Source organism: Rhinoraja longicauda, chromosome 18 (assembly GCF_053455715.1).
Source record: "Rhinoraja longicauda isolate Sanriku21f chromosome 18, sRhiLon1.1, whole genome shotgun sequence".
NCBI lineage: Eukaryota > Metazoa > Chordata > Chondrichthyes > Rajiformes > Arhynchobatidae > Rhinoraja > Rhinoraja longicauda.
The window spans coordinates 16,009,211-16,022,164 of NC_135970.1; the positions used below are offsets into that span (position 1 = coordinate 16,009,211).

The 12,954-nt window shown below is 40.0% G+C and overlaps 1 protein-coding gene across 1 annotated transcript in view; it reads right to left on the bottom strand.

Moving 5' to 3' along the window:
* LOC144602075 (kielin/chordin-like protein) overlaps positions 1-12,954 on the bottom strand; it is a 193,886-nt gene that overhangs the window by 29,631 nt on the left and 151,301 nt on the right. The window contains exons 25-32 of the mRNA XM_078414768.1: positions 12,800-12,917; positions 11,871-11,956; positions 11,289-11,385; positions 9,911-9,993; positions 9,179-9,269; positions 5,457-5,539; positions 3,861-3,954; positions 1,951-2,037 (exon numbers count right to left, since the gene is read on the bottom strand). Of these exons, the coding sequence (XP_078270894.1) occupies positions 1,951-2,037; positions 3,861-3,954; positions 5,457-5,539; positions 9,179-9,269; positions 9,911-9,993; positions 11,289-11,385; positions 11,871-11,956; positions 12,800-12,917 (739 nt within the window). The remainder of the gene's footprint in view (positions 1-1,950; positions 2,038-3,860; positions 3,955-5,456; positions 5,540-9,178; positions 9,270-9,910; positions 9,994-11,288; positions 11,386-11,870; positions 11,957-12,799; positions 12,918-12,954) is intronic.

Genomic DNA, 12,954 nt, shown 5'->3' on the forward strand with positions numbered 1-12,954 from the left:
TTGAGTCCAGGGCTCACTCAGCGAGGATACCCTCTCCCCTTCCCTGTTCCACCTCTATGAGGAATGGGCCCAACGGGTCCATTTGGTCTAGTATTTTATAAAATTGACATGCATCAGGTTTCCTGTTTATTTTAATTCAGTGAGGGGGTTGTGTTTACCCTCTTGTTTTCTAAGATCAATAACTTACTCTTTGTGTTGCTGACATTGCCCTGACACCATGACGCAAGGTTCTCAATCATATTCCTGTGAGAAGTTGAAGATGACAGCAAAGTGGCCAGTTGATTGACACACAATTTCAGAATCCCTCCAGAGACTCCACGCAGGCCAGCCACTTTCTGAAAGTTTATCCTCATCAAAGAAGATCTCACTTCTGCTACTAAGATGCATTGCACAGAGCCGGAGGGGGGGTTAAAGGAATGAACCTCAATGGAACATTGTTTGCCTGTCAAAATGTGTGTAAAATATATTGAGCTCACCGCCAGAGATTGCCCCTGATTTTGGCTTGTCATCAGTGATAGTTTTCCAGCCCTGCCACATACGTTTGATTAAATTAAGTCTCCAGTTTGTTTGGAATTCTCTCCGAGCATCCCTGATAGCCTCACAGAGATCGTGCTTGGCCTCCTTGTACAGTGTGGGCTCATCCTTCCTAAAAGCCTCAGATCTGGACTTTAGCACTGAGTGAATTTCCCTGTTAATCTAGTTAGGATAGACCCAAATTGTTTTATTCGAATGTAGTCAACAACTCTTTTCTTGATGAAACTGGTGTGGGCTGAGGTATACTCATTCAGGATGGATGAAGTGGCCTTGAAAATGTTTCAGTCCGACTCAAGGAAATCCTGAACTAGACCCTTGACCTCCTCAGACCACTGCTCTATTACTCTTTTCATTGGTGTTTGCATTGTATAATCTTGATGAAAATTTGTAGGTTTGCAACAACACGTAAATTGATGGAGTTGTGGAGAGTGAGGAAGGTTGTCGAAGGGTAGAGCAGGATATATATCAGATGGTCAGTGAAATGGAGTTTAATCCTGGAAAGTGTGATGTTTGAATTTTGGGGTTTTAAATGTATGCAATCTATATGTGCTGCAGTTTCCGCAGTCATTATCAACCTCTCATACTGTGGTCTGAGGATCCAACTGGGATTAAATGGACATCCATAATAAGGATGCCCAAGGTGACGTGCTTAACAACTCCTGACCACTGGCACTCATGCTCATTGTGATGAAATGCTTTGAGAGGATGGTTGTTGTGCATATCAACTTTTGCTTTAGTAAGGATCTGGACTCACTCCAATTCGTCATAATTAATTCAGACTACACTGCATTAAAAAGGTTTTCGTCATCATTTTTTTATAGCTCTTCTGCCAATTACCTTCTTTCTACGTACCTTGGTTCTTCACCCTACCAACCTCATACACCATACATTTAAATTTTCCATCAGGTTCCTCACAATCAGTTTTGTTGTAAGAACATATTAGCTACCTGCGTAACTGAAGTCCCCATCCCTAAAAATATTACAGTACATCTCATCTGCAGCTCCTCACATCTTTTCTAGTATGTGGCTCCCTCACCATATCTCAATTGTAGCTGAACCAATGTTTTGTAAAGATTCATCAGAACTTCTTAACTCTTGTATTCTATACCTCTATTGATAAAGCTCAGGGGGCCATGTGATTTTTTGAAGCCACTTTTCTAATTTGCCCTTTGTTCCTTTATCCATCTTAGAATGCTGCCCGCCAGTTTACATCCCTCTCCTTATTCCCAGTGAAATGTAACAGTTCACATTTTTAAATGTTCAATTTGTTTGGCTGACTGCTTTTCCTAGGAGTTTGAGAGTTTAGAAAGTGTTCTTTCTAAGGTTTAGCAGTATTTTAAAACAACTAAATTTTAATTTTTCTGCCCTTGCAGAAGAGTAACACCATTGCAGTTGATATCTCCCTCACCAATCTACCCACCGTACAAAGACAGACGACACAAGGGTCTGCAGCAGAGATGTAATAACTCCCGTCTTCTAGAATCTGACCATCATATAGACAGACTATGGAGAAAAGTGTAAACATGTATAAAATAAAGTAGGTACAAAACATGCCACAAAATAAAAACACATAATACATTATAAAATGCTCAAACAACAGATACATACCAATTGAAACATATTAAAACACAGTAACACACCAGTTCAAAAATATCCAGCCATTTAAAAACAAAATAATCAAAAGAAATTGTATTTATATAGCTCTTATCATTTTAGCAACATGCCCCACACGTGAATTGAGCCAGCATTAAGAGCAGCAGAGGGCAAGGATGGACGTCTGTATAAAGTTGTCAGTGAAACAAAAATCCAAAATAGCCTACAACATTCCCATTTTACATCATACCAACTTGAATCTACAAGTCCTCCCACCTGGTCCTCAAAAGAGTTTGATTACACTCTTCCAATTGTTCCATGTCTGTTATGTCTGAAGACACCAGCTTCCCCACCAGTACTTCTAAGATGCCTTCCTGTCTCCTGAACATGGTTCCCCGTCCACCTTTGCTGTGAAGACTATCAAATGTGACAATCTGATTTCCTGAACTTCTGTTTTCACTGCTCATTGCTCAGAATTTCTACCACTTTGAACATGATACCACCATCATGAGATACATCGTTCTCTGCCCTTTCCACACTTCATTTTGGGACACTCTGGTTCACTCTTCCATGTCTACCAATACCCATGCTCTGTTTCATGACATCTTTCTGTACGGCTTCAGCTGGTGCAATGCTTCCCTTTTGCCTCCATCCTTTCTCCCATTCAGAGACCAACATAATTTCCACGTGAAGCACCAAATTGCTTGGTAGAATCACAAAATATTTCTTCCAACTCAGCATACTGCATTCAATGTTCATTATTTAGTATTGCTGAAATCCAAATGCAGTTCAGTGAACAGTTTGTAGAATCTCCATTTAGCTTATGAGAGTGAAACCAAGCTTCAAGTTGCCCATCATTTTAATGGAGTATCCCAATCTCATTTAATCATCGTTAACTCTATAATGTTCCAACAATGGTCAATATCAGAAGAGGTACTGTAGCTCAAGTTTATGATTCAAGCATTCAGAACTCAACAATTAATTTAACAGTATTAATTAATCAGCTATCACCTCCGATTGTTTTAGCATTTGGAGATTTTGGTTCTCCTTTTCTCATATTTTGCATTTCATTCATCTCCTCCTATTTATATCTCCACACTCTTTTGTTATCCACTGGTCTTCACCACCCTAGTCCATTGGCTACACTACCATTTTGGTCACTGAACCTCTCCTGTCCGTTACACTATCTCTGACCTTCCTTTTTTGTTCTCTCCCCCGTGGGCAGCACGGTGGCACAGCGGTAGAGTTGCTGCCTAACAGCACTTGCAGCGTTGGAGACCCGAGTTCGATCCCGACTACGGGTGCTGTCTGTACAGAGTTTGTACGTTCTCCCTGTGACCTGCGTGGGTTTTCTCCGAGATCTTCGGTTTCCTCCCACACTCCAAAGACGTACTGGTTTGTAGGTTAATTGGATTGGTAAATGTAAAAATTGTCCCTAGTGTGTGTAGGATAGTATTAACATGCGGGGATCGCTGGTCAGCGCAGACCCGGTGGGCCGAAGGGCCTGTTTCCGTGCTGTATTTCTAAAACAAACATCTTCCCTATTCTCTACAATTTAAATCATGTCATTAAAAAAAATATTAACCCTCTCTTCCCAATTGTTGCCTGATCTGCAAAATATTTCCAACACTATGTGGCTTTCGTGTACTCTGACAGAAGAACAGCACATGGGTGCTGCTCGGAGTTCACTGCTACTGGCTCCTCAGGTGTGAATAAAGGTTGTTTAATCTTACCTGAGCACGTTGGGCAGCAGTCACCTGGGACAAGATGCGGATGTTCACAGGAAGGAGGCTCACACTTCTGAACTTCACAGCTTACTTCTCCCAACTGTTTGAGTCAGTCAAACAGAAATTGAGAGGGAGTTGGTGATGGAGGCAAGATGCGGAGGAGAGTGTATGTGTGCACAAAATGGTGAGTGTACAAGAGAGAGAGAGAGAGGGTACACATGCAAAAAGATAGGGAGCAATAGGGAGAGGGGGAAACAAAAGTGAGAGAGGCAAAGCAAACGAGAGAGGCAGAGCAAGTGGGACAGCAAAAGAGAGTAAGATAATAAGAAGTTTCCTTGTACGACCTGAGAGCGTTTAAACTGGAGTGGCAAAGGGGTGGCAACCAGTGCAGCAGTTCAGCAAGTGGAGGGACTGATGGAAGACAGAGGTTATGACAAGTAAGTCTTTACAGAAGGACAGGTATGGATAGACATGTGAGACTGATAAGCTGATGTGTTTACTTCAACACAAGGAGTATAGCGGGTAAAGCAGATGAACTTAGAGCCTGTGTCAGTGAATAGAACTGTGATGTTGTGGTCATTATGGAGACTTGTTGTGGTCATTATGGAGACATCAAAATGTTGGATCTATGAGCTGCCATTTGTATGGTAGAGAAGGATACAAATGGCAGCTCATAGATCCAACATTTTGATGTGGCGGAGTTGTGTTAGTAATCAGGAAGAATGCCATTGCAGCACGAAGAGAGAACATACTGGAAGATTCATCCGCAGAGGTTATATGGCTAAAGCACAATAATAAGAAATATGCAAGTACTCTGATGGGGTTATGCCATAGGCTTCCCTACAACCAGGAGTAAATAGAGAAACATATACTGTAAGTACACAGATTATGGAAAGATGCAAAAGAGGCTTTTAGATAAGACACGTGAATATGCTGGAATGGAAGGATATGCTGCATGTGCAGGCTGAAGGGACAAGTTTAAGTAGGTATCAAGTTTGGCACAGACATTGTGTGCTGAAGGACTTGTTCCTGTGCCATCTTGTTCTGTGTTCGATGAAAGGAAAGTAGGATCATAAAGAGAAGCAGAAGCAGAAACAGATGAGTAACAGGGAATTGCCAAATGCAGAAAAATTGAAAATTTACTGAGAAATCATAAGAGATGGGAAAGAAAAACAAGTTTTACATCTGATGTATGTCCAGAAGCATTCCATTAGCTTTACTTCAATAAGTACATTAAGTGCAGATGTCAGTAATAAAACTTCTAAAGCCAGCATTTACCGAGTTTCTTCAGGACAAAATAATGATTTGCAATGCATCCACTGTTTAATATAAACACAAGTTCATAATAAGACCTCCACGTCAGTCCAGAAAGTACTCAGCTACTTTGGTCAACCACAAAGTGAAGCAACTACCTATTCAATATCAATATTCAACCCTCTTTCTGTCACGGAGCCATTCTGCTTTGTCTGATGCATAGTCCCCTCCTGTTCTTCTGGTCCATCCCACCCCTCCACTCTATCTTGGTGTTTTTCTACAATAAACATCACCACCTAGATCTTGTCATGAGAATCAGACAATATTCTCTCACTGAGTCAAACTCACTTGGCAGACGCAATGGTGGCAGGGTCTGTGTTCAGGTTGAAAAGTCTGCCCATTGGTGACCTTCCTTCCTTCATAGTTGCAGTCTGAAAAGGAAGCACCACAAAAAGAGGAATGTGAACGCGTCACGATAAAGATGAACTCTTTAAATTTAAATAATTTAAAGTATTTAAATACTTCATTGTCCATGGGGAGTCCATCTCTTCCAAGCAAAGCTGTTGACTTATACACTGATATTGATACACCACTTATTTTGAGAGCATTCATCCAGCTCTTGCATGTATGCTCTCCTGAACATGGAGATGGAAGAACTGCACTGATACCTCCACCAACCTTAGTGTTGTATCAGGACAGGAGATAATGAATTCCCTTCACGCTCTTGCTTACAGACCACTGCATGGCAATGCTACTAAGAACAGGAACAAAGGGGAGTGTGATTGTGTGTGTGTGGCACCAAGCAGCTTTCTTCATACCACACAGAAATATTCTATATTCAGGAAGAAAGAAGGATATCCCAAAATATAAAGACACGATTCAACATTCAGAAAGTCAGGACCCCACAACACATCAAAGAGATTCATACCAATTCAGCTTGCTTACTTACCCCAGAAATAAATCAGAGAGGCATTGTTAGAGATAACCTTTGTGCATCCAAAGCCCACTGTGAAATTGTTGATTCTTGCATCTCCTCTAAATCTCATCATTGGAACAGCAAATTGAACACCAGTCACTAATGCTATCTCAATTTACAAATAAATCACTGTGCTTTCATTATTACCGGGTCCAGATCATGCACCTTGACCAAGATTGCATCAGTTCAACACAGCTCACTGTCACTTTCTACAAGGCAGTTAAAATGAGTAATAAATTCTCACATTGCCAGTGACATCTACATTCCACAAGTGAATAAAAGATGTCATGCAATTTCAATGCCACGTCTCCGACAATGCACAAGTGAAATAATGAAGAGGTGTACACACAAAATGCTGGAGTAACTCAGGGGAGAGAAGGAAATGGTGATGTTTCAAGTCGAGACCCTTCTTCAGACTGAAGAGGTGGCCTCTTTAAAAAAAAACATAGAAAAATTTCTAAGTTTCCCTTGGATAACACAATAGTGCAGCAGATAAGACTTCAAGGGACCAGCATTTAACCCCTGACATCCAATACACTCTGCAGGTTTCTCCCAGCTGCTCTGATTTCGTCCTACACCAATGTCCCTACTGCAGGCGAGTTTCAGGAGAATCAAAGTGAGTTATCATAGCAATGTACAACACTAAATAGGACCCTCTCAGCCCACTCCGTTCATGCTGACCATTCCGCCTATCTAAGCTAATCCTATTTACCCATATTAGGTCCATATCCCTCCATGCCTTTCCGATGCGTACCTATCCAAACACCTTTTAAACATGGTAATTTATCTGCCTCCTCCACTTCCTCTGGCAACTTGTCAGAGATATTCACCACCCTCCATGTGAAAAACAGGCACCTCAGATCTCCTTTAATTATCTCCCCTCTCACCTATACCCATGCCCTCTAGTTCTGGACAAACCTGCCCTGCGAAAAAGATTCTAGCTATCTATCCCATCTGTGCCCCTCATAATTTTATAAACCTTTACAAGGTCACAACTCAGCCTCCTACATTCTAGTAAGAATCAACCCAGTCTATGCAATCTCCGCTTATAAGTACAGCATTGCATTCCAGACAAATTCTGGCAAAGCTCATGTGGCATTCTCTCTATTGCTAAAGCATCCTTCCCATGGTATAGCACCAAAATAATACTCCAAGGGTGGTCTAATCAATGCTTTGTACAACTGCAACATAATATCCCAATTCTTATACTTAATGCTTTGATCTATTCAGGCAAGCATCCTGAGTTCCTTTCGCACTAACCAATCCATCTATGTTGCCACTTTCAGGGAGCTATAGACTTGGATCCCAAATTTTCTCTGTAAATGAATGCTCCAAAGGTCACTACTGTTTATTCTAAATGTCCTAATGGAATTGGCCTTCTAAAATGCATGACTTCACATTTGCCAGCATTAAATTCCATCTGCCACCACCCAGCCAAACTTTTCAAATGATACATGGCCTGTTGTATTCACAGATAATCTTTGCTATCTATATCTCTACCAATTTTCATGTTAGTTTGCAAACTTACAAATCATACCACCTACATCCTCATCAACCATAAAGGTCTCCTACCAATCCCTGGAGTGCACCACATATTACAGACTTCCAGTCTGAAAAAAACATCCATCCACCATTCCCCGTGCCTTCTAACAACCGGCTAATTTTCAATCCAGTTTGTCAATTTGCCTCGGATATCTCGTGCCTTAAGCTTTTCTACTACTTGTTTTAATTTAGTTTAATTTAGTTTAAGATACAGTACGGAAAGTTGGTGCTTCGGCCCGTTGAGTCCATGCCAACCATCGATCATCCATATCCACGAGTTCTATATTAACCCACTTTTTCATCTACTTAATAACAGAAGTTTGAAAATGCATCCCTCCAGATTCAGGGACTGTTCCTACCCAGCTGCAATCAGGCAACTGTCCTTCCACAGCTGGAGTGTGGTCCTGATCTCTGATTTACCTCATTGGAGACCTTTGAAATAACTTTAATCGGACTTCATTGCACTTTATCATGCACAAAATCATATTTTTAATCCTGTATCTGTACTCTGTGGACATCATGATTGGAACCATGTTTGGGATTTTTTCCTTGAACGGTTAGCACATTAAAAAAAAAGCTTTTCACTGAACCTTGGTACATGTGACAATGTTAAACTAAACTAAACTACACACTAGGAGCAATTTACAGAGGGCAATTAAACTTTTAAAAAACCCGCACATCTTGGGGATGAGGGAGGAAATTGGATAACCTGGAGGAAACCCATCTCTTCACAGGGAGAACATGCAAAATCCACACAGACAACAGCCAAGGACAGGATCAAACTCGGGTCTCTGGCGCTGTGAGGCTGCAGCTCTATCAGCTGTGCCACTGTGCTATCCTTTTGGGACCTGGTAAGAAGCCTCATTGAAGCTCATGTACCATGTCTACCATTGATAGCCATGCAAGAGAGAAAAGGTTACTGGGAAATTAGTGGTTGAATGGGACTGATGAGATTGTTATGAGAGCCAGAATAGACTTTGTTGGCCAAATGCCCACCCCCACATTGTAAGGCAATATGTGAGATTGACATGTTAGACTACACACTCCTGTAACCCCAAGCTACACACAGATTTTGAAGGTTAAATCACTGTCAGTAGATCAAGACTGGGATTTAGCTAGGCTCTAATAACCATATAGTCCAAAAACCTATGGAGCAATGTTTTTATAAAGTAAGGAAATAAAGTTGAAATCTTCCAAATGTTGTCCTTGCTGATCTATTCCTTTTAGTCAAATTTCTCCACAAGTCCGAATCTAAAACATTATTGCTGTTGCATGTAGTTATCCTGGATAATGTGTGACAGAAAGATATTCTTCTGTAAAATTATATTACATCTTGGCATAATTTCTGTCCACTCACAACATCTATTCCAGCAGGGAATAATATATAGAGATCATGAACAATCATGTTGACTGATACATCTCAGCTTCTGAGCGCTGAAGCCAAATTAAATATTCCCATTGCTCCCCTTGGCTGACAGCTAGATTTCTGGTGACAGTTCACAATCCTTGACTGCGAAAGGAAAATTGTATGAGACACTGTACTAGCACATACCCATGCAAAGGGGGCAGCACTCGCCTTCAGAATGGAAAGGATAAGTACAGCGAACTTTGCACTCCACAGGAGAGCAGGCAGCAGATCCAGACTGTAGAAGGGAAACAGAACAGAATGTTAGGTGATGCAGCAGTCAATTCCACAGGGTCCATTTCAAATGAAGAAAAAAATAAAGCAAACGGTGAAATGTAGTAATAAAACCAGAATAACATGACAGGAATGTACTATAATCAATGGTAACATACAGGTACCACAGCCTTAGCAATCAACTCTCAATTGTTGCTTGAACTAGTTTCTCTTAGCACTGATCACAATTTCCGAACCCCGACACCTATCCATTCAGCATGCAAAACCATTGCCTGGAATTTCTACCATGTTGCTACTTTTGCTAATTTTCTCATTAGGAGAAGAAGCATGTTAGTTTGGTACTTACAGGCTACAAACTCAGTTATTATTTGATCCCAAACTCTGCCAGGAATGCGTCTCACTTAACAGTGGACAGCAAAACTTTGACGTCAGGTACCATGGTTGATACTACTCATGTCATTATTTTGTCACAATTTAATAAAATAAAGTAAATTAGATTAAAACCACAAGCAGTCCAAAGTCAAATGACATGATCGAACCATGTGATTTGCTTTCTTGAAAACCAAAGTCTTAACCTTTGTAAAAATGTAAGTTTGATGAAAAAATTAATAAGTATTGGAATATGAAAAAACCATACACACCCACCAGACAGATGCAAGCGAGGCAAGAATCTTCAGTTGAGGGGAAGGTCTCATTATTCTGATAAATCATCCCACCATAGGCACAACCTACAATAAGAATAAACATGTTAGTACTGGATGTAATGCAAACATCATACCTACCAATTAGTAAAAAGGTCAGTAAGTTACTGTAGCCACAATAAACACTGTGGGTTTGGTCATTGAAGATAACATGTTTATTTAGTCAACCGACTGCCATTAACATGCAACTATGTCATTGATCCTATATGGTACACTGGAAATTATTCAGCACTTGCTTGGGTGAATGCAATTCCAACACGAAAGAATCTGCACAACAGGACAAAGCAACACATTTACTCAGCACCCTATCATCTACTTTAAACATTCACACATTATACCTATTGATACAAATTGACAGCAGTGTACATTTTCTATAAGATGCACTACAGGACAAAGGGAGCAGGTACACGGGAACATCATCCAAAGTCTCACTCCACTCGTGTTTGGAAAGAAATTGTGTCTCTTCGCTGTGACTGCATCAAAATCCTGGAACGCCCTATCTGACAGCATTGAGGGAGTACCTTCACTACATACACTGTATTAGTTTAAGAAGATGGCTCACGACCATGGCTCTCAAAGACAATCATTACTGGAAGTAAAGGTGGCCATATCTACATCTTATGAGCAAACAAGTAAAAATAAAATGTGACAAAAAAGAGCAAAAAAGAGCTTTTCACAAGGTTAAAACATCCATCCACACCAGCTTTGCAATCTATACTGTAATCATAAAGGCCTCAAGCTTCCACTCTGAAGAAGGACCAGTAAGAATTGACTCAGTTCCACATTTCTTCATCCTAGTACAGTCCCAAAGGCAGAGAATCAAAATATATCAGTAGAAGAGAATGAGAAGCAGATATAAACTAAAATGAAAACAGAATAGAAACAGGGAAAAGGAAAGTATCATACCTTCGTAAAACAGCAAAGTGTAAGAGTTTGCAAGTCTAAGATTTTGCAAAGGGACACAAGGAGAAATATATTTGCGTCCATGCAGTGCTGCTGAAATTCGCCTTCATGACATTAAATAAAGTCATTTGAGTAAACCAGATGGGTTAGCAATTTGTTCTCATCCCACTCTAATCTGAATTTTTTTAAGCTAATATAGCTCCTCAACCAAGAAGTATATGAGCAGAGGAAACTACTAAGAGGACACTCGATGAAATATCTTCCCAAGCAAGACAGGGAAAGGAGCAAAAACTGAAGGATACAAATGTAATTATATATTGACAGCAGTGTGCTTAAAATCATATTCATAAACATAAAGGAATAAACACCTTCCACACTAGCAAGCATGTGTACTGATTCATATGCAATTGGAAAACCACCTGCAGAGCAGTCAGGGCAGCACTGGCCAGGAATTAGAATAGGGTGTGCACAGGTCTCAAGGCATTCAGTTCTCTTACAGACAATTGAACCATCTGCCTGGAATAGAAGAGACAATGAAAACAAAGAACAAACATTTTACACAAATAATACACGAGGCAATGGCCAAGACTTAGAAACTGAGACACAAACTACTGTATAGCACGCCACTGTACTGAGAAACAATAACAGATACATCGTCAGGGTGGTGAACTCCAAGATGTCAATCTGTGTGCAGTGTCCTGAGAAAGGGATGCAGATACATCTGGCATTGCTCCGATACGTCACTGCGTTACAAATCCCCAAACAGAAATATAACGGTGACAGGATTGAGAGTTACCCAGTGTCTTGAGGAAGGATAGAGATAAATAAAGATACGTGCATTTTCTAATGAGATCTGAACATTATATACTCAATATTAACCTAGCACTATCACCTACCGTAAGTATGACATATACTGTCAAAATTGAAAATGCTATTAGCTGCTTGGAGGCTTGTTCCTCCACTCTCAACATCTTTTGATTATTTTTCCTGACAGGGCTCACCTGACACACACACACTTCACAAGGATCACCAGGTGACCATATCTGTCCAACCGGAAACTCAATTCCATTGTCATCTATGTAACAGCCTACCAGGGACAAAAGACATGAGATTAGATGGGTAAGTTCCTTCCTTATTAGTTATTAAGAATCAGATCCTTTACGTTCCTTAAATATTCATTTCATAGAACTAGAACTGAATGGTGCAGCATATCAGGTATTGGTTGTCTGATTCAGTACCCGCATATATTTATCCCATCAAACACCTCAGTCTACAAATCAGAGTGAAATCAAGTAATCTGAGGGACCGAATAAGAAGAAAGTATTTATCAACTTAGAGGTAATGCTTGAATTTTCATGGAATGCTTTAAAACTTGTTTATCAAAATTGTACAACATAAACTATAACATTTGAAGATCAGGAATGAATGGTACAGTTATAAGAACAATGGAAAGTTCAGCGTGTATAAAGATAAAAGAAAGGCAATTTTTAAAAAATCCATTGCTTGATTCAAAAACTAAATTAAAAGACATCCCAATCACAAAATAGAATTTTTTATCCTTCTGATAAGAAAAATAATTCCTTCCTATTTATTCTACCTTGGCCCCTCTTCATACCTCAATTAGATCTTCCCTCAGTTTTCCGATTTATAAAGAAAACAACTGACTTATCAGTTAACATTTTATAGTCTTTACAACAATTATTGTTGTAAACCTCTGCATACTTTTCAGAACAATTAGCTTGCTGTATTCAACTTGTTGAGTTGCAGTGCTACAGAATGGGAAACAAATGGATGATGTGAAAGTGATTAAGTGATTGAACAAAGAATTCATAGAACAAATGAAACTACCAAAAAAATGCCATGCATCTTCGTTATTTTCCATGTCTGCCTCAAAATTGAAGCCTGCATATTATCAGAGGATCTAGCTCACCTTTGATAGTTTTATCCTGGCGGCAAGTAAAGCAGCATTGGTTTGGCTCTATAAACCATTCCTCTCTTGCACATTCCAACACTGGGCAAGGCCTGTAATAACACTCCACTTCACCATTCTGAGGACATAATCAATCAACTTTGGTGATTAAAACA